Here is a 20,374-nt window from a genome sequence, read left to right on the forward strand (position 1 = left end):
GTGCTGTTTCTCCCTCCTTTCTGGGGCTGGGAGGGGGCGGATGTGGGCTGCATCCAAGTCGCTGCCCCCCACGCCCTCCCAACCTCCGTCACAGCTAGTCTTGGCCAGTTTGCGCGGGGACTGGCTGATCTCCCTTCGGCCGGCCCCGGGGTCTGCGGGAGGGCACTGGATGGGTAGGGAGACTTAAGGGCGCTGGCGGTCGTCGTTCCGGTTGCTGAGAGTCGGCCCCACAGCTCCAGTTTTTCCAAGTGAGCTCAGCCTCCCCGCTTTCAGAGCATCCCCCGCCAAAAATAAGACATCATCTCAGCTAGTAGGCAGCCTCCCTCACCACTTCTTTCACTCCCTCTTCAGTGCCTTTCCTATCACACCCCGGAGCCTCTCACACACAAAGCAGATGGGAGATTGGAGAGCCGAGTTTAGCCAGGGATGGGATTTAACAAACTCCTAGGGAACCTTGATTCCCAGGGAAGAATAGCAGTGACCCAGCACGGATTGGGTACCCAGTCAGGCAGCCCAGACAGAGGGACATTATACAAACAGATGTAAAGACTAACATGTGTAAACCTGATTGCAAGTCTGGAAAGAATCCAGTTTCAACCAATTGGTGTATACAAAAAAGAGGCCATCCCAATCTTGGTTTATGTTTATTTTCCACTGACCCTATGAGTGAAGATATCCTTGACCATGACTCCATCTGAATATGTTCCAGCTCATCCGATGTTCCATCACCAGGTAATACAACTGTAGTCTTACTGTTTGTGCTTTCTTCTTTTTACTCTTTGTGGCCTACTAAATTTTACCTTCCCTTTTCTCTTAACAAATGAAAAAGCCCGGAAGCTATAACGTTCAGTTTAGTGGTTAAACACAAGTCTATTGTGGCAGTAATAGTTGGTGATTTGAAAATAAGACATACCCTCCTAGCGGTATGTCCCAATAATCTTCAAAGTGTCTGGATCAGTTAATATCAAGTAGGTTTCTAATAGGAAATCAAGAACGGTGTTTTATGCTAAGACAAGCCCTGTTCAGGGATTAAACAAGGATTGTTAATGACATGAGCTTAAAAAGTTAGATTTTGGTATCCACGTTCCACCTAAATGTCTTTTTAAACTGAGTTTCTTTAAAACGGTTTCTTGGCCGCGGCCGGTGGCTCAGGCCTGTAATCCCAGCACTTTGGGAGGCCGAAGCGGGTGGATCACGAGGTCAGGAGATCGAGACCATCCTGGCTAACACGGTGAAACCCCGTCTCTACTAAAAAATAGAAAATATTAGCCGGGCGTGGTGGCGGGCGCCTATAGTCCTAGCTGTTGGGGAGCCTGAGGCAGGAGAATGGCGTGAAACTGGGAGGCGGGGCTTGCAGTGAACCGAGATGGCGCCACTGCACTCCAGCCTGGGAGCGAGACTTCGTCTCAAAAAAAAAAAAAAAAAAAAAAAAAAAAAAAGTTTCTTAAAGATTCTAAGTTTTATCTTTTAAAGTTTTTTGTACTAACTTTTTCTTTCATCTTGGGGCGCATATATAGCAAATGTTTCCTAGTGAAGACAAAGTATAGACAAAGGGCATTGAGAAGATATAAAGGAAATTATCAAATATATTACCTAATTCATGGATCTAAATAATTCTACTTCTGCTTTGTTTCCTCGCAGGTTAAGAAATATGGAGATTTCCACAGGGATTTGGAGAGGAGCCCCAGTGGTTACTAAAATTCTGAATTAAATCTGTGAGGAAAGGTAAAGAAACCAGGACTCTGCTAGGAAAAAGGAGGTTATAATAATGGTTTACTAAAACTTTTCAAATATAGAGGCTATCAACTACTTGTTGTGCCTTGCTGGAGAATTAAATAAGAGAAAATAGATTTATGTCCAACCTAAAGAGTTTTAGGTGAGAGCTAAGGAAGAAATGTTGTAATAATTAAACTTTAAGAAGGTTTATTTAAGTGCTTAAGGAGGCAGATCTTTGGAGACTTTTTTAAATGATGGATTTACATGTGTCCATTTTTTAAAGAGAAACTAACCATTTTGATAACCTAGTAAAGGGCTCCACACTGTTTCAAGCATTTTTACATATATTAATTCTCATAATGATTCAGTGAGATAGATATTATTATCCCCATTCTATAGATGTGGAAATTGAAGTTCAAAGATTAAGCAATTTACCCAAAATAATATAGCTGGTGCTAAGTGACAAAGTCAGGATTTGAATCCAGTTCTGCTTTCAACTTACCGGCCAGCTTCCCCTAACTGAAAGCTGGATGATGAACCAAACGACCAGTGAGACTACAGCTTCCTGAACTCATTCACAGCAGAAATAGTATCTAGTATCTTACTCAATTGTTGTTGCTACACCTACCATGGTGCCTGTCTCAGTCCTTTTGGGCTGCCATAAGAAATTACCAAAGACTGAATGACTTGTAAACAATAAATTTAATTCTCAGCGTTCTGGATCGTGGAAGTCTGAAATCTGGGTGCCAGAGTGGTTAGGTTCTGATGAGAGCCCTCTTCTTGTTGCAGACTGCTACCACTTCTGGCAGTGTCCTCACATGGCAGAAAGGGCCAGTGAGCTCCCTGGGGTTTCTTTTGTGAGGGCACTAATCCCATTCATAAGGGCTTTGCCCTCATGACCTAATCATCTCCTAATATCACCCTGGGAGTTAGGATTTCAACATATGAATTTTAGGGAGACATAAACATTCAGTCCATTGCAGTTTCTAACTTCAAGTAGGGTTTAGTACATTTAAATTCAGTTGATTTAAACTTGATCCTATCTGAGGAGGTGACATTTAAGCAAAGATATCTATGAAAGAGTTATATGAACACATTGCAGAAGAAAGTGACAAGCAGAAAGAACAGCAAGTACAAAGAACCTGAAGTCAGAAATTGCTTGATTGTATTTGAGGAACAGCCAGGAGATCAAATGATTGGAGCTAAGTGAACAAGAAGAAGCCCGGTAGGAGGTATATTTGAAGAGGAAGCCAGGGGCAAGATCATGTAGTGCCACTGGCTACTCACTTTAAAAAGATTAATCCTCAAGAACACATAACCAACAGCTCATGATGCTTCAGAAGAGAAAGGATGCATGATTAAACTGTTAGAAATTAAAATTATTTTTTGAATGTCTATAATATGCCAGGCACTGGATAGAACCTTAAGCATATCATCTCATTTAATCCTCACACTAATTCTACAAGACAGATATTATCCTGATTTTATACCTTGAGAAAAATGGAAAAACAGAAATACTAAGTAACATGCTTCACAGAATTAATAGGTGGCAGAGACAAGATATGACCCAGGTTTCTGATTCCAAAGTCTAGATTTTTCTACTATACCACAGTTTCTTGTTTGAAAGACTGTAAGCAGAGATGGGTTCATGCATACATGCATTCATCAAGTAATTGTGTTCATTTCTATGTGATAGGCACTATAGAAATAATATTAAAATGTAAGATAGCACTTCTTAAGTTTTTATATGATTATATTCTTACCAGTTGTTTGTTTTTAAAACTTTGCAGACAGATGGACTACAAGGCAATTGCCCAAAAAACTGTCCAAGAAGTTTTAGGTTATACTCAAGATACATCAGGCTGGAAAGTGGTTAAAATTTCAGTAAGAAAATAAGTTAAAATATGTTTCAAGAGTTTGTTTTTAAGTAAGAAACAATTCATTGTAAAGATTTTTTTAAAGTATTTTCTGTGCCAGGTGCAGTGGTGTGCACCTATAGTACCAACTACTCAGGAGGCTGAGACAGGAGGACTGCTTGAGCACAGGAGTTTGAGGCTGTCATGCACTATGATTGTGCCTGTGAACAGCCACTACACTACAGACTGGGCAACATAGTGAGACCCTGTCTCTGAAATATATATATATATATATATATATTTTTTTTTTTCTTTTACCAACCAGAAAAAACGTTTTTTTACTTTTGTTTTTCATTTTTATTTTTCCTGCATTTGACAGCTAATTATTTGTGGATTTTTATTCCCCTTTGAGAAAAAGATAACTGTTTCCAGTAAGGCTTCTAGAAAATTCCATGGAAACCTGTGAGTACAATCTTCTATTTGCAAGTACTGTTTTAAATTCAATGCCATTGATATATCTGGAATTTCAGTGCTGCTTCATTAGCTATAATAAATTATTTTATAGTAATAAATAGAAATTATTGTCACTAGGCTGAAATGTGATATTAATACAGCAATTAGATACCATCTAATCTTCTATTTTCGAATCTGATGACAATCAGATAAAAAATCTCTTATAATTACTAATTCACTAAAATAGGAAATTTTCACTTCAAGAAATAATTACTATAAGAGCAGATTGGTATTTTCTTGCTAACAGTAATATTTTATGGAATTTTAAACCCTTCATATGTCCATTAAATGAACCATTAACAAGTAAAGTTTATTTCTTCATTTTATTTTATTTTTTTGAGACAGGGTCTGGCTGTCACTAGACTGGAGTGCAGTGGCATAATCTCGGCTCACTGCTATCTCTGTCTCCTGGGCTCAAGCAGTCCTTCCACCTCGGCCTCCTGAATAGCTGGGACTACAGGTGCACACCACCACGCCCAACTAATTTTTATATGTTTTTGTAGAGATGGGGTTGCCCAGGCTGGTCTCGAACTCCTAAGCTCAAGCGATCTGCCTGTCTTCGCTTCCCAAAGTGCTGGGATTACAGGTGTGGGCCACTGTGCCCGGCCTACTTCCTCATTTTAAATATGCATTTTTTTCTGTGTGCTTCTTTTAAATATACTTTTAAGGATCAAATTATTTCAAATACAAGTACCCTAAGGGAAAGTCTGTTGACTTTTTTTAGCTTAATCTTTCAGAGTTCATTTATTGCTCATGATAGTACATCAGGGCCATCAGATCATCATAAATTTTATTCATTTCCTTTCCTTTTGGTGTCCACTCCTTCTTTCAACTACCTCATTTTATGTTTCTTGGTTTTTTTAAATTTCACTAAAATTTACCTATATTATATTTCAACTCAATTTTTTACCATTGGACAAAGCTGATATGCTTTCTCCCACTCACTTTAACAATTATCAGGAAAATAATCCCTACCTTATCGAAATAATGATTCCAATAGAGGCACTTTCAAAAATAAACTGAGGGAGGAGTGGGTATGGTCAAGCCTAGGTACACTAGGGGAATTAACTTTTGGATAATATGGCTTTTTGGTATCTTACAGATCAGACCAGTGCAGACAGCAACCTTGGCATTTTTTAAAAGCTTGGAAGTTATTCATTTAGTCTACAAGTAATTATTGAGTATTTATATACAGGGTGCTATACAAATGCCTAGAGCCAAAGAATAGGTTCTGTTAAGCTGTTCTAAAGCTTTATTGGAAATTTTCATCAGAGGTATTTTACTCTTACATGCAAAACTAAACAGTTGGTACTTTTTGCACTCACAGTTTGAGTGAAATTTATATGCACTGTGTACTAGGTATTTATTGGTGCACAACAAATTATCCTATAACTTAGCTACTTAAACATTTATTATCTTATGGCTTCTCCGGATCAGGAATCCAGGAACAGCTTTGCTAGGTGCCTCTGCCTCAAGGAATCCACAAGGCTGTAATCAAGATGTCAACTGGGCTTAGGTCTCATCTGAAGACTCGATTGAAGGAGGCTATGCCCCAAACTCACTCACATTGTTGTTGGCAAGATTCAGTCCCTCACGGGCTTGTTGGACTAAGGTCGTCAGTTCCTTGATGGCTCTTGGCTGGAAACTTCCTTAGTTCCTTGGCATATAGCCTCTCCATAGGGCTATTCAAAACATAGCAGTTTACTTCCCTCACAATGAGGGGGCTAGGAGACAGCAAGAAAGAGCAAATAAGGCAGAAGCCAATGTCTTTCTGCAGCCTAATTGCATAAGTGACATCCATCACTTTTGCAATATTCCTTATATTACAAGTGAATCACTAGATCCAGCCCTGACACAAAGGGAGGAGATTACACAGAATGTCAGTACCAGGAGGTGGGGTTTATTGGGGATCACTTTAGAGGCTGCCTACTGCACAATGGTTTTGGAAAACTGTCTTTTGATTCTGTTTTATAGTTGAGCTATAGTCTATTAAGTATCAAACAGCTTTAAATTTAACATTGATTTTAAAAGTACATGAAGCTCCATTTTACATGCATATTTTCTCCAGCATGACTCACTGCCTAGCCTAATTTTGTACATTTTTATGTACGTAAGGAGAGTATAATGAAAGTAGTTTATATTTGTCAATATGTATTTTTTTCAAAATCAGCTATGGCAAGTATTTAGGTTCTTGTAAAATAAATCAAGCAGAATATGTTAGCTCATTTGAAGTTTACCTTCCCCAACCAGAAGTGAAAAAAAAGTGAGATTTTTATCAAATAGGGAGCAAAGATAGGGAACCTTAAAATTTTTTGGTGCTTCAAACAAAGCTTCATGGCTTTATTTTAAAAGTCAGGAATAAAAAGGAAACAAGAAATATGTGCATATGAATTTAGAATGGGCAACTAAATATAAACACTATACACTTTGGAGATATATGGTAGGTCCAGTGCAGTCTGCCAAACTAGCATCTGAGAGAAATGTAATACCTTAAAATGCCTTTTGGAAAAAAAGTGGGTTGCGCTGTCAAATAAGTTTCTAAAACACTTCATACTATATTATCTTTTTATTTTTCTATTTTCTTTTTTTGAAATAGGGTCTTGCTCTGTCACCCAAGCTGGAGTACAGTGGTGCCATCGTAGCTCACTGCAGCCTCTATCTCTCACCTAAGCCTCCCAAGTAGCTGGGACTACACGTGTGCACCACCACACCTGGATAATTATTATTATTATTTTTAGTAGAGATAAAGTCTCACTGTATTGCCTAAGCTGACCTTCAGCTCCTGAGCTCAAGCACTCCTCCCATTCCATCCTCCCAAAGTGCTGGGATTACAGGTGTAGGCCACCATGCCAGGAAAGATTCACTCTAAGGTTCAGAGAAGTCCTGAAGTAAAAAATTTGTTTAACTTCAATTCAAATTTTTCCAATTTTTCCAATTTCTTTTTTTTTAACCAAGAAGGTGCTTATAAAACGTTGGCCAACAGAAAGGATGATTGACCTCAGATTTGGATTCTGATAGAGGCTTTAAGTGACCAAATATGTACAGAGAAAAGGAGGTTAATTTTCGTTATTATTCTGTTGCCATCCTAGTGCAAGCTGCCATCATCTCTCAATGGATTATTTTAGTAACCTCCTAATCTCCTTGTGTCTACTCTTATTCAACTACATCCCACTCTTCACACAATGGCTAAAGTATATTTTTAAAATTATCATTCAGATTGTGTCACTTTGCTGCCTAAAATCTTCTAAAGGTATCCCATTGTATCTAAAAGTCCAGAAGAATTCTGCAAACTGAGACTTTGGGATAAGATGGGAGATAAGAGGCAGGGCCAATATGCAGCTCCCACTTGGACATACAGAACAGCCTGTGGGGTCTCACACCATGAACTTGTGCTCCAAGAACTACTGCAGGAACATACCAAGAAAACCAAAGGAATACACAGACCTTTGAAAGAAGCAGCACACCGCTGCAAATTCCATGAGACAGGTGAAAAACTGTGAGTTCCCAAAGTGTGGGAGGGGGAAAACCTGCCTCCAAACACACATCCCCACTGGGGAATCTGAAAATCCAGATCATGGGAGAGGGATATAACCATACCTAGAGATGAAATGTATTTAAGAAGCTGAGTGAAATATAAAAGCAAAAGCAGTGGCAGGAAGTGCTTTGCAGGCACTCTCAGTGTCCAGCTTGAGCCCAGGGAAGCCATCCATGACTATATGTCACAGGGGCCCTCAGAGAAGGCAGCCAGTGGAATTAGGGAGGGGTCACAGGGTGAAAGAAACTCCCAACTGAAATTAGGAATAATTTTGATGAGGCAAAAATTTTGTTGAGCAGAATCAGTGGGGTTGGGGCCGCCCGGAGTGCTGCAAATGGGAACTGCTACAGACACAAGTGTGGGAGTCACCACCAACGGAGTGGGCAGGCAGGGAGGGGCAAGTTCCAAAAACCTTGCTTACCTTCTTAGCAGGGAAGCTCATGACCTGGGGCAAAGTCCGAGTAGGGCACTATGGGAGCAAGACCGGCCTCACCAACTGCGTGGGAGCTGGGTGAGACCCTTCCTACCTGCTATCACTTATTTCTCTGCCAAACTATATGACACAGCAGAAGGCAGCCACAGTTGCCTCTATAACATAACCCCATTGGCTGAGGACCACCCCCCTATTCCCCACAGTGGCCACAGCAAGCCCTTCCCAAGGAGAGTCTGAGGCCAGATCTGCCTAATCCTGACCCCACCTTATGGTATTCCTCCCCCCTGGTAATCGAACACAAAAGACAGAAACTCTTGAGAGCTTTATGGCCCTGCCCATTGCCTGAGAAACCAAAATACCTACCCTGGCCAACTTGGGGCAAGCTTAGATCCCCCTACTACTGGTGCTTTCTTGAAAGCACCACCTCCTGGCTGGGGGCCAACTAAGGCCATTACAGCAACTCATGACAGTATAACCCTTATCCTAGGGGAAGACAAGAGCTACTTCCAGGATGTTCCTGGAACATCCTGTCTAACCAGAGGTCCTGAGTGCGTCCACATGACATCTTCACTGCACCATAACCAGCATTTGAGAAAGCCAGCACCCGAAACATATCTACAACCAAGGACTCTCACAAAGTCTACTTTACTTCCCTGCCGCTTCCACCAGAGCAGATGTGGTATCTATGGCTGCAGACCTGAAGACTGATCACATTACAGGCCTCTTAACAGACATTCCCCAGCCACAGCCCAGAGCCTTGTAGCCCTGCTGGGTGGCTAGACCAAGAAAAGCAATAACAATCACTTCAATCTGGCTCTCAGGAAGCCCCATCCCTAGGGTAAGGGTAAAGAGCATTCCACTGAAATAGTAGACCCAAATAAGAAGAAACAAAAAAAGTAATTCTGGTAATCTGACAAAACAGGGTTCTATAACACCTCCAAAAGATCATACCAGTTCTCTAGCAATGGATCCAACCCAAGAAGAAATCTGTGGGTTGCCATATAAAGAATTCAGAAGGTTGATTATTAAGCTACTCAAGGAGATACCAGAGAAAGATGAAAAGCAACTTAAAGAAATTTTTTCAAAAATACAGGAAATGGATGAAAAAATCTCCAGAGAAATAGATATCATAAAAAAAACACAACTTCTGGAAATGAAAGACACAGAGAAATACAAAATGTACTGGAAAGTTTCAACAACAGACTAGAACAAGTAGAAGAAAGAACTTCAGAACTCAAAGACAAGCCTTTCAAATCAACCCAAAGACACAGAAAAAAAGAATTTTTAAAAGCTGGGACCAGGCACAGTGGCTCACACCCATAATCCCAGCATTTTGGGAGGCTGAGGTGGGTGGATCACCTGAACTCAGGAGTTTGAGACCAGTCTGGGCAACATGGCAAAACCTATCTCTAGTAAAAATACAGAATATTAGCTGGGCATGGTAGTGGATGCCTGTGCTCCCAGCTGCTTGAGAAGCTGAGATGGGAGGATCACTTGAGCTTGGAAGGTGGAGGTTGCAGTGAACCAAGATCACACCACTGCACTCCAGCCTGGGTGACAGAGTGAGACCTTGTCTCAAAGAAACAAAAAACAAAAAAAATGGACAAAGCCTCCAAGGTATTTGGAATTATGTTAAATGGCCAAACCTAAGAATAATTGGTGTTCCTGAGGAAGAAGAGAAATCTAAAAGTTTGCAAAACTTATTTGAGGGAATAATTGAGAAAAACTTCCCTGGCCTTGCTAGAGATCTATACATCTAAATATGAGAAGCTCAAAGAACACCTGGAAAATTCATTGCAAAAAGATCATCACCTAAGCACATAGTCATTAGGTTATCTAAAGTCAAAATGAAGGAAAAAATCTTAAGAGCTGTGAGACAAAAGCGTCAGATAACCTATAAAGGAAAACCTATCAGATTAACAGCAGATATTTCAGCAGAAACCTTCCAAGCCAGAAGGAAGTGTTGTCCCATCTTTAGCCTCCTGAAACAAAATAATTGTCAGCCAAGAATTTTGTATTCAGCAAAAGTTAGCTTCATAAATGAAGGAGAGCTGAAGTCTTTTTCAGACAAACAAATGCTGAGAGAATTTGCCACTACCAAGCCAGCACTACAAGAAATGCTACAAGGAGTTCTAAATCTTGAAACAAAACCTTGAAATACACCAAAATAGGACTTCCTTAAAGCATAAATCTCACAGGGCCTATAAAACAATAACATACACACACACCAAAAAAGGTATTAAAACAATAACTAGCATGATGAATAGAACATTACCTCACATCTCAGTACTAACATTGAATGTAAATGTCTCAAATGCTTCACTGAAAAAATACAGAATTCAGAAAGGACAAAAATTTATCAACCAAGTATCTGCTGTCTTCAAGAGACCTAACACATAAGGTCTCACATAAAATTAAGGTAAGGGGGTGGAAAAAGATATTCCATGCAAACGAAAACCAAAAGCAGCAGGAATAGCTATTCTTATATCAGAAAAAAACAGACTTTAAAGCAAAAACAGCTTTAAGATACAAAGAGGGACATTGTATAATAATAAAAGGATTAGTCTAATAGGAAAATATCACAATCCTAAATATATACACACCTAACACTGGAACTCCCACATTTATAAGACAATTACTACTAGACCTAAGATACAAGATAGACAGCAGCACAATAATAGTGGGAGATTTCAATACTCCACTGATAGCACTAGATAGGTCATCAAGACAGAAAGTCAACAAGGAGACAATGGGCTTAAACTAGTAGCATATAACAAATGGACTTAACAGATATTTACAGAAAATTCTTTTTTTTTTTTTTTTTTTGAGACAGAGTCTTGCTCTGTCCCCCAGGCTGGAGTGCAGTGGCGTGATCTCAGCTCACTGCAAGCTCTGCCTCCCGGGTTCCTGCCATTCTCCTGCCTCAGCCTCCTGAGTAGCTGGGACTACAGGCGCCCGCCACCGCGCTCGGCTAATTTTTTTTGTATTTTTAGTAGAGACGGGGTTTCACCATTTTAGCCAGGATGGTCTCCATCTCCTGACCTTGTGATCCACCCGCCTCGGCCTCCCAAAGTGCTGTGATTACAGGCGTGAGCCACCACGCCCGGCCTTATTTACAGAAAATTCTACCCAACAACTGCAGAATATGTGTTCTTTTCATCAGCACATGGAACATTCTCTAAGACCATATGATAGGTCATAAAACAAGTGTCAATAAATTTAAGAAAATCAAAATTACATCAAATATCCTCTCACACCATATCTAATTTGTTGACACATCATTATTCTCTTACAACCCTTTTTATTTGTATAGGGTCAGTAGTCCTCACTTTCAGTCTTCATTTTAGTTGAGTCTATTCTCTTTTTTTGCTTAGTCCATCTAGCTAAACATTTATCAATTCTGTTTATCTTTTTCAGAGATACAACTTGTGTTTTTGTTGATTTTCTTATTTTTCTATTCTCAATTTCAGTACTTTCTACTGTAATCCTTATTATTTCCTGCCTTCTGCTAGCTTTGGGTTTAGGTTGCTCTTCTTTTTCTAGTTTCCTAAAATTAAAGGCTAGGTTATTGATTTCAGAACTTTAAAAAAAAAAATAGACATTTACAGCTATAAATTTTCCTGTAAGTACTGCTTTTGCAGCATCCTGTAAGTTTTGGCATGCTGGGTTTTCATTTTTATTTATCTCAAATTATTGCCTAATTTTTCTTTGACTTAATTTTTCTTCTTTGACTTACTGGTTATTTAAGAATGTTTTGTTTAATTTCTGCATATTTGTGAATTTCCCAAATTTCTGTTGTTAAAATTTAATTCCACTGTGATGGAAAAAAATACTGTGTAAAATTTCAATCCTTGAATTTGAGACTTGTTTCATTGCCTGAATGATGGTCTCTCTTGGAGAATGTACCAGATGCACTTGAGAAGAATATGTATTCCGCTATTTTTAGGAGTATTCCATAGGTGTCTCTTAGATCTAGTGTTGTTCAAGTCTTCGATATTCTTGCTGATTTTCTTCTGATTGTTTCGTTCACTATTGAACATGACCTGGGCCTGGCGCAGTGGCTCACGCCTGTAATCCCAGCACTTTGGGAGGCCGAGGTGGGCAGATCATGAGGTCCCGAGATCGAGACCATCCTGGCTAACACGGTGAAATCCGTCTCTACTAAAAACACAAAAAATTAGCCGGGTGTGGTGGTGGGCGCCTGTAGTCCCAGCTACTTGGGAGGCTGAGGTAGGAGAATGGCTTGAACCTGGGAGGGGGAGCCTGCAGTGAGCCGATATTGCGCCCCTGCATTCCAGCCTGGGCGACGGAGGGAGACTCCATCTCAAAAAAGAAAAAAGAAAATGACCTATTGAGGTCTCTAATTATTATTGTGAAATTATCTATTTCTCCCTTGAGATATGTCCATTTTCTCTTTATGTATTTGGGCTCTATCATTAGATGAATATATGTTTATAATTATTACATCTTCCGAACCGGTTAACCCTTTTATCATTATAATATATCTCTCTTTATCTCTGCTAATAGTTTTTATCTTAAAGTCTACTTCATCTGATACCAGTAGAGTCACCTCAGCTCACTATGGTTCCATTTGCATGGTGTATCTTTTTAAGACCTTTTACATTCACCTATATGTATCTTTGAATTTAAAGAGTATCTTTTGTAGACAGCAAGCATATAGTTGGAACTTGTTTGGGGTTAAAAGAAATACTGTCGACAATCTCTACCTCCTGAGTGGCTTGTTTAATCCTGTCACACCTAATGTTATTGTTATGTGGTTGTATTTATGTCTGTCATTTTTCCTGTATTTCAAAAATTTATTTTGTTTTCTGTATGTCTCATGACTATTTTGTTCCTCTGCTCTTTTACTATCTTTTGTATTAAGTAGGCTTTGTCAAGTGTAACATCTTTAATTCCTTTAATAATTTTTTGAACTACATTTTTTGGTTATTTTCTCAGTAATAACTCTAGGAGCTACAATATATATTTTAACTCATCAGAATCTACTGCAGATGTATACAAACTTAATTCCACTAAGATATAAAAGCTTTACTTCTATATAGTTCCAGCCCCTTCCCCAACATTTTGTACTGTTTTTTGTTGTACATATTATGTCTACATATGTTACAAATACCATATTGTTATAATTATTGCTTTATATATTATATTTTAAAGAAGTTAATAGGAGAATACAAACATCCTTAAAGATATTTCTATCTTACCCTTCTAAATACACATATATATCTGTAAGAATACATCTATATAGGAATATAGCTGTAGAAATATGTTCTTTCTTATTTACCATTTCTGGTTCTCTTCATTTGTTTCTATGGATTTGACTTACTATCTGCTGTTATTTTTTTATTCAAATATAGCTTTATTTCCATCCCCCTCTGTTGTGTTTATTGTTAATTATGTCTATATGTTATAAGCCCAATAAAATGTTATCGATATTGTTTTATGAAATTGTCTTTAATCAGTTAATAGAAGAAAGGGGAAGAAATATTTAATTATACTGTCTTGTAACATTAGGTACACACTATTGTTACTGTAACTCTTTATTTGTAAGGATTTGAATTACTATTTTGTGTCTCTTCCTTTCGCCTGAAAAACTTCCCTTTAGTATTTTTTGTAAGGCAGGACTACTACCAATAAATTCTCTCAGTTTTTCTTTATCTCAGAATGTCTTTGTTTAACCTTTATTTTTGAAAGATAACTTGGCTGGATATATAATTCTTTTTTGGTAGCTTTTTTTCTTCAACTCTTTAAATGTCATTTACTTCCTTCTGGCCTCCATTGTTTCTAATGACATGCCAGCTGTCAGTCTTATTATGGTTCCCTTCTATGTAATGCCTTTTTTTTTTTTTTTAACTGCTTTCAAGGCTTTATTTTTATTTTCGCGTTCAGGTTTTTGACTGTGATATATCTGGAGGTGGATGTTTTTTCACCTGTACTACTTAGAATTCAATGAACTTCTTGAATGTAGTGTTTTCCTACAAATTTGTAGAAATTTTAGTTATTATTTTATTTCTATATTTTTGTGCATATTTTTCTTTTTCTCTATCCTCTCTTGTTTTTAGAGACGGGTCTCACTCTCTTATCCAGGCTGGAGTGCAGTGTCTGTTCTTTCCTTCTGGTACTCTCAAAATGTGTATGTTGATGTGTTTAATGGCATATCACATTTCTCTGAGGCACTGTTTATTTTTCTTTTTTTTTTTTTTTTTTTTTTTTTTTTTTTTTTTTGCCTGCTTTCCTTAGTTCTTTGAACAGATTTACAATCATTGCTTTCAGTTTTTTGTTTTTTTTTTTAGATGGAGTCTCACTCTGTCGCCAGGCTGGAGTGCAGTGGCGTGATCTCAGCTCACTGCAACCTCTGCTTCCCGGGTTCAAGCGATTCTTCTGCCTCAGCATCTCAAGTAGCTGAGACTACAGGAACATGACAGAACACCCAGCTAATTTTTGTATTTTTAGTAGAGACAGGGTTTCACCATATTGGCCAGGATGCTCTCGATCTCTTGACCTCATGATCCACCTGCCTCGACCTCCCAAAGTGCTGGAATTACAGGAGTGAGCCACCGCACCCATCCAAATTTTTTACATAATTCCAACATCTTTATGTGATAAGGCCCCCTAAAATGTAGTTTCTCCTGCTTGCTGTTTTTCCTAAGTATAGGTCACACTTTTCATGTTTTTTTGCATGACTCACAGTTTTTTGTTGAAAACAACGTTTTAGGTAAAATATTGTAGCAACTCTGGATACTGACTCCATCCACCCATCCTGGGTTTGTGGTTATGAGTTTGATCATTTGTTTATCTGTTTGATGATTTAACTGGACTAATTCTGTGAAGTCTGTTTCCGCCACAGCCTCTAGCCTCTGATATCTCTGCTCTGACTTTTTACTTGCAGTTATCTTTTAGCCTGGCTTCCCATGGATCACTCCTTGGTCAACATAAGCCATTTTGTGGTAATTTTTACCTTCTACTGTCAAATATGTATGTGGATTGAAGACTGCTTTTGTAATTCAGGGAGTTTTGTGGTTTTGCTCTGGATTTAGCCAGAGACTGGTAGCTTGGAAGTTTTGTCACCAGTCTCTCCTTAGACGGTGCAGCCTTCAGCATACACAGTCTTCTAGACCCAGCTATGAGTATATTTTATTTTACAGTGGATAGAATAGATTATTTTCCCGTCAGTGATGCATCAAAGGTTGTACTATACTTATGTGCCTGAGTCAGTAAGGCATCAGCTCTTTGCTAATCAATCTGAATGTGGCTTGGGGAATACTTACAAGTCTGCATTACATCTTGCCCTGATTGGTACTGAGTAGGAGAGCCTGTGCATAAACACAGCCATCCAGACCCCAGGGATGAGTGTGCTCTTAGTGGGTCACTTTAGCTGTATGTTCTCTGCTTCTCTCTGTTAAACTTCTGGCTGGTCCTCTTTGTTTCTTTGTTGCTATTAGTTTTATGCAGCTATTAACCTTCTAATTGTTCATGAATGAAAAAATAATTTCTGCCTTACAGCCATATAATATAACTGTAATTTGTACTTTTCTTACCTTTACAAAGTGACTGGAAAATGAAAGATTAGCCACTGAGTGGACACCCTAAATCAGGGGTTGGCAAAGTTTTACAGTAGAGGGACAGAGAGTAAATACTTTAGGCTTTGCAACTCATATGGTCTCTTGCAACTACTCATCTCTGTCATTATAGCACAAGAGCACCCAGAGTTAACATATAAATGAATGAGTGTGGCTGTGTTTCAATAAAGCATTACAGTTGACCCTTGAACAATGTGGGAGTTAGGGGTGCCAACCCACCGTGCAAAAATCCCATTGTAACTTTTGACTCCCCAAAAACTTAATAACTAATAGCCTACTTATAGAAAGATGAATTTTGAAATAAGGTATTTATTGCAATGCATATTTAAATAAACCTTGCTACTTCCAATTGAATATTAATGTATTGAATTGCTGATAGTACCTTTAAGTTTTCTTCATTGCTTTTTGCTAAATTAGCCTACCTTTATGCTTTGAAAGTATTACATTTTCAGCTTAGACTAAACTTTGTAAGCTTTGGATTTTCTTGATTTTGTTAACTGTAGATATCGTGTTGAAGGGATAATTCCAGAATCAGCAGCTAAACTATCTGATTTCCTCTACCAAACTGGAGAGAGAGTTACATGGGATAAATCATTGCAAGTATACGATATGGTACACAGGATTGATTCGGTAATTTGTTGTTTAATACTGGACTTTTAGAACATTAATATATTTTTAGTTTATACCTTAGTGAGTTGAGTTTATTAAAACTATGTTATGTAGACACAGTATTTTATAGTTTCAAATTGACTTGAAGTCTTTAGAAAAGCTTTAAAACTTCCCTACTTTCCAAGAGTTTAATTCCAATTAGCTTTATTCTGCTTGCAAATGCATTATTACATTTTGAATCTGGTAACCTCTCTTGCAATGTGTGCCGTTTGTTATAAGGGAACAGAACTCAGGGATTCACCTCCATTACATGGAAAACAAAAGTTAAGTATGTCTTATTGATGGGAAGTCTGTAGATTTATTTTAGTCATATTACATTAGATATTAGGATACTTACAATCATAGCAGAAGGTGAAGGGAAAGTAAGCACATTTTACCATGACAGAGCAGGAGAGAGAGGGAGCAAAGGGGGAGATGCCACATATTTTTAAACCATCAGACCTCATGAGAACTCACTCACTATCATGAGAACAGGAACAATGCAGACACATACCATAAGGACTTAAAGAACAAACGGCATATAATGTTTAAGAGTAGGTGTATGAGTCCGTTCTCATACTGCTATGAAGAAATACCCAAGACCGGGTAATTTATAAAGGAAGTATGTTTAGTTGACACACAGTTCCACATTGCTGGGGAGGCCTCAGGAAACTTATAATCATGACAGAAGGCAAAGGAGAAGCAGGCACCTTCTTCACCGAGCAGCAGGACGGAAACCACCCCTATGATCCAATTATCTCCACCTGGTCCCCGCCCTTGACATGTGGGGATTACAATTCAAGGTGGGATTTGGTTGGGGACACAGAACCAAACCACATCAGTAAAGATAAAGTAAGGAAATAACATTATATAGAAGGTTGAAGTTTAGGAACACTTTCAAATATATTATCTCAGTTAAATACATACAAAGAGAGAGAATAAAAACAAAGAGAAAATAAAGGTAACTGGAGTAGAAAGTTGAGAGAAGAGAGACTGTGAGAGGAAAGTATGGTTTAGAGAGAGACAGAAGAAAGGATCAGTATGAGGTAAGGGCAGAATGAAAGCTCAGGAGGAGAAAAAATGAATGAAATGACAGGAATAATGATACATGTCAAAAAGAGGTTGCATTAGTCTGTTTTCACACTGCTATAAATAACTACCTGAGACTGGGTAATTTATGAAGAGAAAAGGTTTACTCGATTCAGTTCTTTTTTTTTTTTTTTTTTTTTTTTTTTTTTCCTGAGATGGAGTCTTGCTCAGTTGCCCAGGCTGGAGTGTAGTGGGGGGATCTTGTCGCACTGCAAGCTCCGCCTCCCAGGTTCACGCCATTCTCCTGCCTCAGCCACCCGAGTAGCTGGGACTACAGGCACCTGCCACCACACCTGGCTAATTTTTTATTTTTTTTTATTTTTAGTAGAGATGGAGTTTAATCATGCTAGCCAGGATGGTCTTGATCTCCTGACCTCGTGATCCACCCGCCTCGGCCTCCCAAAGTGCTGGGATTACAGGCATGAGCCACCGTGCCTGGCTGACCCACAGTTCTATAGGCTTCACAGGAAGCATGCATGACTGGGAGGCCTCAGGAAATTTACAATCATGGCAGAAGGTGAAGGGGAACACCTTGGCATGAGGTAACAGGTAACTCTTCTGTTACCATGGCAGAATAGGAGAGAGAGGGAACTAAGGGGGAGGTACCACACACTTTTAAACCATCAGATCTCATGAGAACTCACTCACCTATGAGAACAGCAATTGGGAAGTCTGCCCCATGATCCAATTACCTCCCACCAGGCTGATCCTCTATTTCAACATGATATTTGGGCAGGGACACAAATTCAAACCACATCACAAGTAGAAACAAGGATGAAGAAGTGGGATAAGTGATTCCAAACTTTGGTCCAGCACACTATAGATATCTCATTTATTTATTAAGGCCATTGTAAAAATAACCACCTGGGACTGAGCGCAGTGGCTAACACCTGTAATCCCAGAAATTTGGGAGGCAGAGGCGGATGGATCACCTGAGGTCAGGAGTTCGAGACCAGCCTAGCTAACATGGTGACCCTGATTCTACTAAAAATACAAAAAATTAGCCAGGCGTGGTGACATGTGCCTGTGACCCCAGCTATTTGGGAGGCTGAGGCAGGAGAATCGCTTGAACCCAGGAGGCAGAGATTGCAGTGAGCCAAGATCATACCATCACACTCCAACTTGGGCAACAAGAGTGAAACCCCGTCTCAAAAACAAACAAATAAATAAATAACCACCTGAAGGGATGGAGGGATGATTCTCCTCTCTTCCAGTAATATGTCCATTCCAGTTGTTTGTGTCTTCTCCATCTTAGGAAACCTGTTTCTGGGGGAATCCTGACTTTGTTCCAAACTCTCCCAGACTGATGTTTATGTTCTTTTGACTAATTAATTCACTTCACAAATACTTCACAAATACTTCACACTTCACAAATACTTTTTGAGCAGCTACTGTGAACTCCATACTGTTTCAGTTCACTAGGGACACATAAGAGAAGAAGACAGAAATTGTCCCTGCTTGCCCAAAACTTATATTCTCACCAGAAGAGATATAATAAACAAATAAACAATTTGTTAAAACTTATCGGATAATGAAGGCTAGGATTGGTAAGGATAAGTGTTATGAATGATAATAGTATAGGCAATAACCAGGAGAAATTAATTTATAGCTAGAGAATTGGGAAAGGCCAGTCTGAGTGAGAGACATTAGAAACCTGGGTAACAAAATGGAGGTTGGGGAGATAGACATGGAAAGATCTGGGAGAGAGTAGCAGACACAGGGGAAAGCAAATACAGAGGTCTTGAGGTGGAAAGAGTTTGGCAGTGTTTAATCAGAAGATAAACAAGATCTGTGGGGTTTGACCATAAAAAGCAAGGAGAAAAGTGGTTAAGAGGTGAGAGGTTAGGCTGGGATCAGATTCTGCAAAAGTATCAAAGGTCAGGGGGAGAAGTTTTGCTATACATTCAGTGGGAAGCCATTGGTGTGTTTTAAGCAGGGAAGTGACTGATTTGATTTACACTTTTAAGAGACAGCTGCTGAAAGAAGCATGGATTATAAGGGGGTAAGAATGAAATCAGCACAAACAGTTATGAGGCTATGAGAGTAATCTAAATGAGACATCATAGTGGCTTGTGCTAGGGTTGTAGACATGGAGAGGGAGGTGAGTCAGGAAACCCAAAGATACAGAGATAGAGTCAATAGGGCTTACTGATGCAGGCAGAGAGGAATCAGATAAGTCTTCTAAAACTGGATTGTAGTGAAATTGCACAAATAAATTTCCTTTGGGAAATTAATTGAACTATATACTTAAAATAGGTGAATTCATGGTATGTATATTATACTCAATAAGCTGTTTTTAAAAATGAGTCCTAGATTTTTGGCTAATAGTAGCTTTATTTAAAAGAGATGAGAAACGTGAATGATGGAATGAAACTAACTTTTATGATTTTCACAAATGATTGCATTTGTAAAATTTCAGATCACTAGGCCTTTAGTTCATTAAGTCTCCAACCTGTATTTCATTTATCAAACAAAAATAAATAAATAAATAAATGTCCCACATATGTGCCATCAAATTATCATTTATTTAGAACTCCGTAATTTTACCTACTTTTATTAAACTCATCTTAAAATCTAGGAGAGAAGAGTTGTAGAAAAGCCCATGAAGGTAAATCTGTTTCATCTTGTAGAAAGTCCTTGATCTTCATCTTGTAAATCAGTTTTATTTTGTAGAGAGGAAGTGCCTATCCACAAAAAACACATGTCCATGATCTTCTTGGGATTTGAACATTCAATTTGAGAACCACTGGGCATCACAAATGAAAATCCAAAAATTTAACTATTTCATTCATCGTTTTATAATACTAATCATACAGTTCGATTAGCACTTCAGGTATTTCTATTGTTGTTTCAAGCCATATGGTATAATAGAAAGAATACTAGACGTGACATCCAAAAACCTGAAAACAAATTCAGAGAGATTTTGTGACTTACTCAAGGATAATGCAGCCAATATGTGGTAGAACGAGGACTTGTACCTGGTCTC

The 20,374-nt window shown here is 38.7% G+C and overlaps 1 protein-coding gene across 5 annotated transcripts in view; it reads left to right on the forward strand.

Annotated features, from left to right (window-relative positions):
- STARD6 (StAR related lipid transfer domain containing 6) overlaps nt 1-20,374 on the forward strand; it is a 29,164-nt gene that overhangs the window by 125 nt on the left and 8,665 nt on the right. The window contains exons 1-6 of one of the 5 annotated variants that reach the window (XM_050767893.1): nt 23-248; nt 710-732; nt 1,642-1,725; nt 3,507-3,600; nt 3,952-4,034; nt 16,155-16,281. In XM_050767893.1, coding sequence (XP_050623850.1) covers nt 3,511-3,600; nt 3,952-4,034; nt 16,155-16,281 — 300 coding nt within the window. In that variant the 5' untranslated portion in view covers nt 23-248; nt 710-732; nt 1,642-1,725; nt 3,507-3,510. Of the gene's footprint in view, nt 1-22; nt 249-709; nt 733-1,641; nt 1,726-3,506; nt 3,601-3,951; nt 4,035-16,154; nt 16,282-20,374 lie in introns of those variants that run through there. The other 4 variants (XM_050767892.1, XM_050767891.1, XM_050767895.1 and 1 more) reach the window with 4 other exon arrangements.

Source organism: Macaca thibetana, chromosome 18 (assembly GCF_024542745.1).
Source record: "Macaca thibetana thibetana isolate TM-01 chromosome 18, ASM2454274v1, whole genome shotgun sequence".
NCBI classification, from domain to species: domain Eukaryota; kingdom Metazoa; phylum Chordata; class Mammalia; order Primates; family Cercopithecidae; genus Macaca; species Macaca thibetana.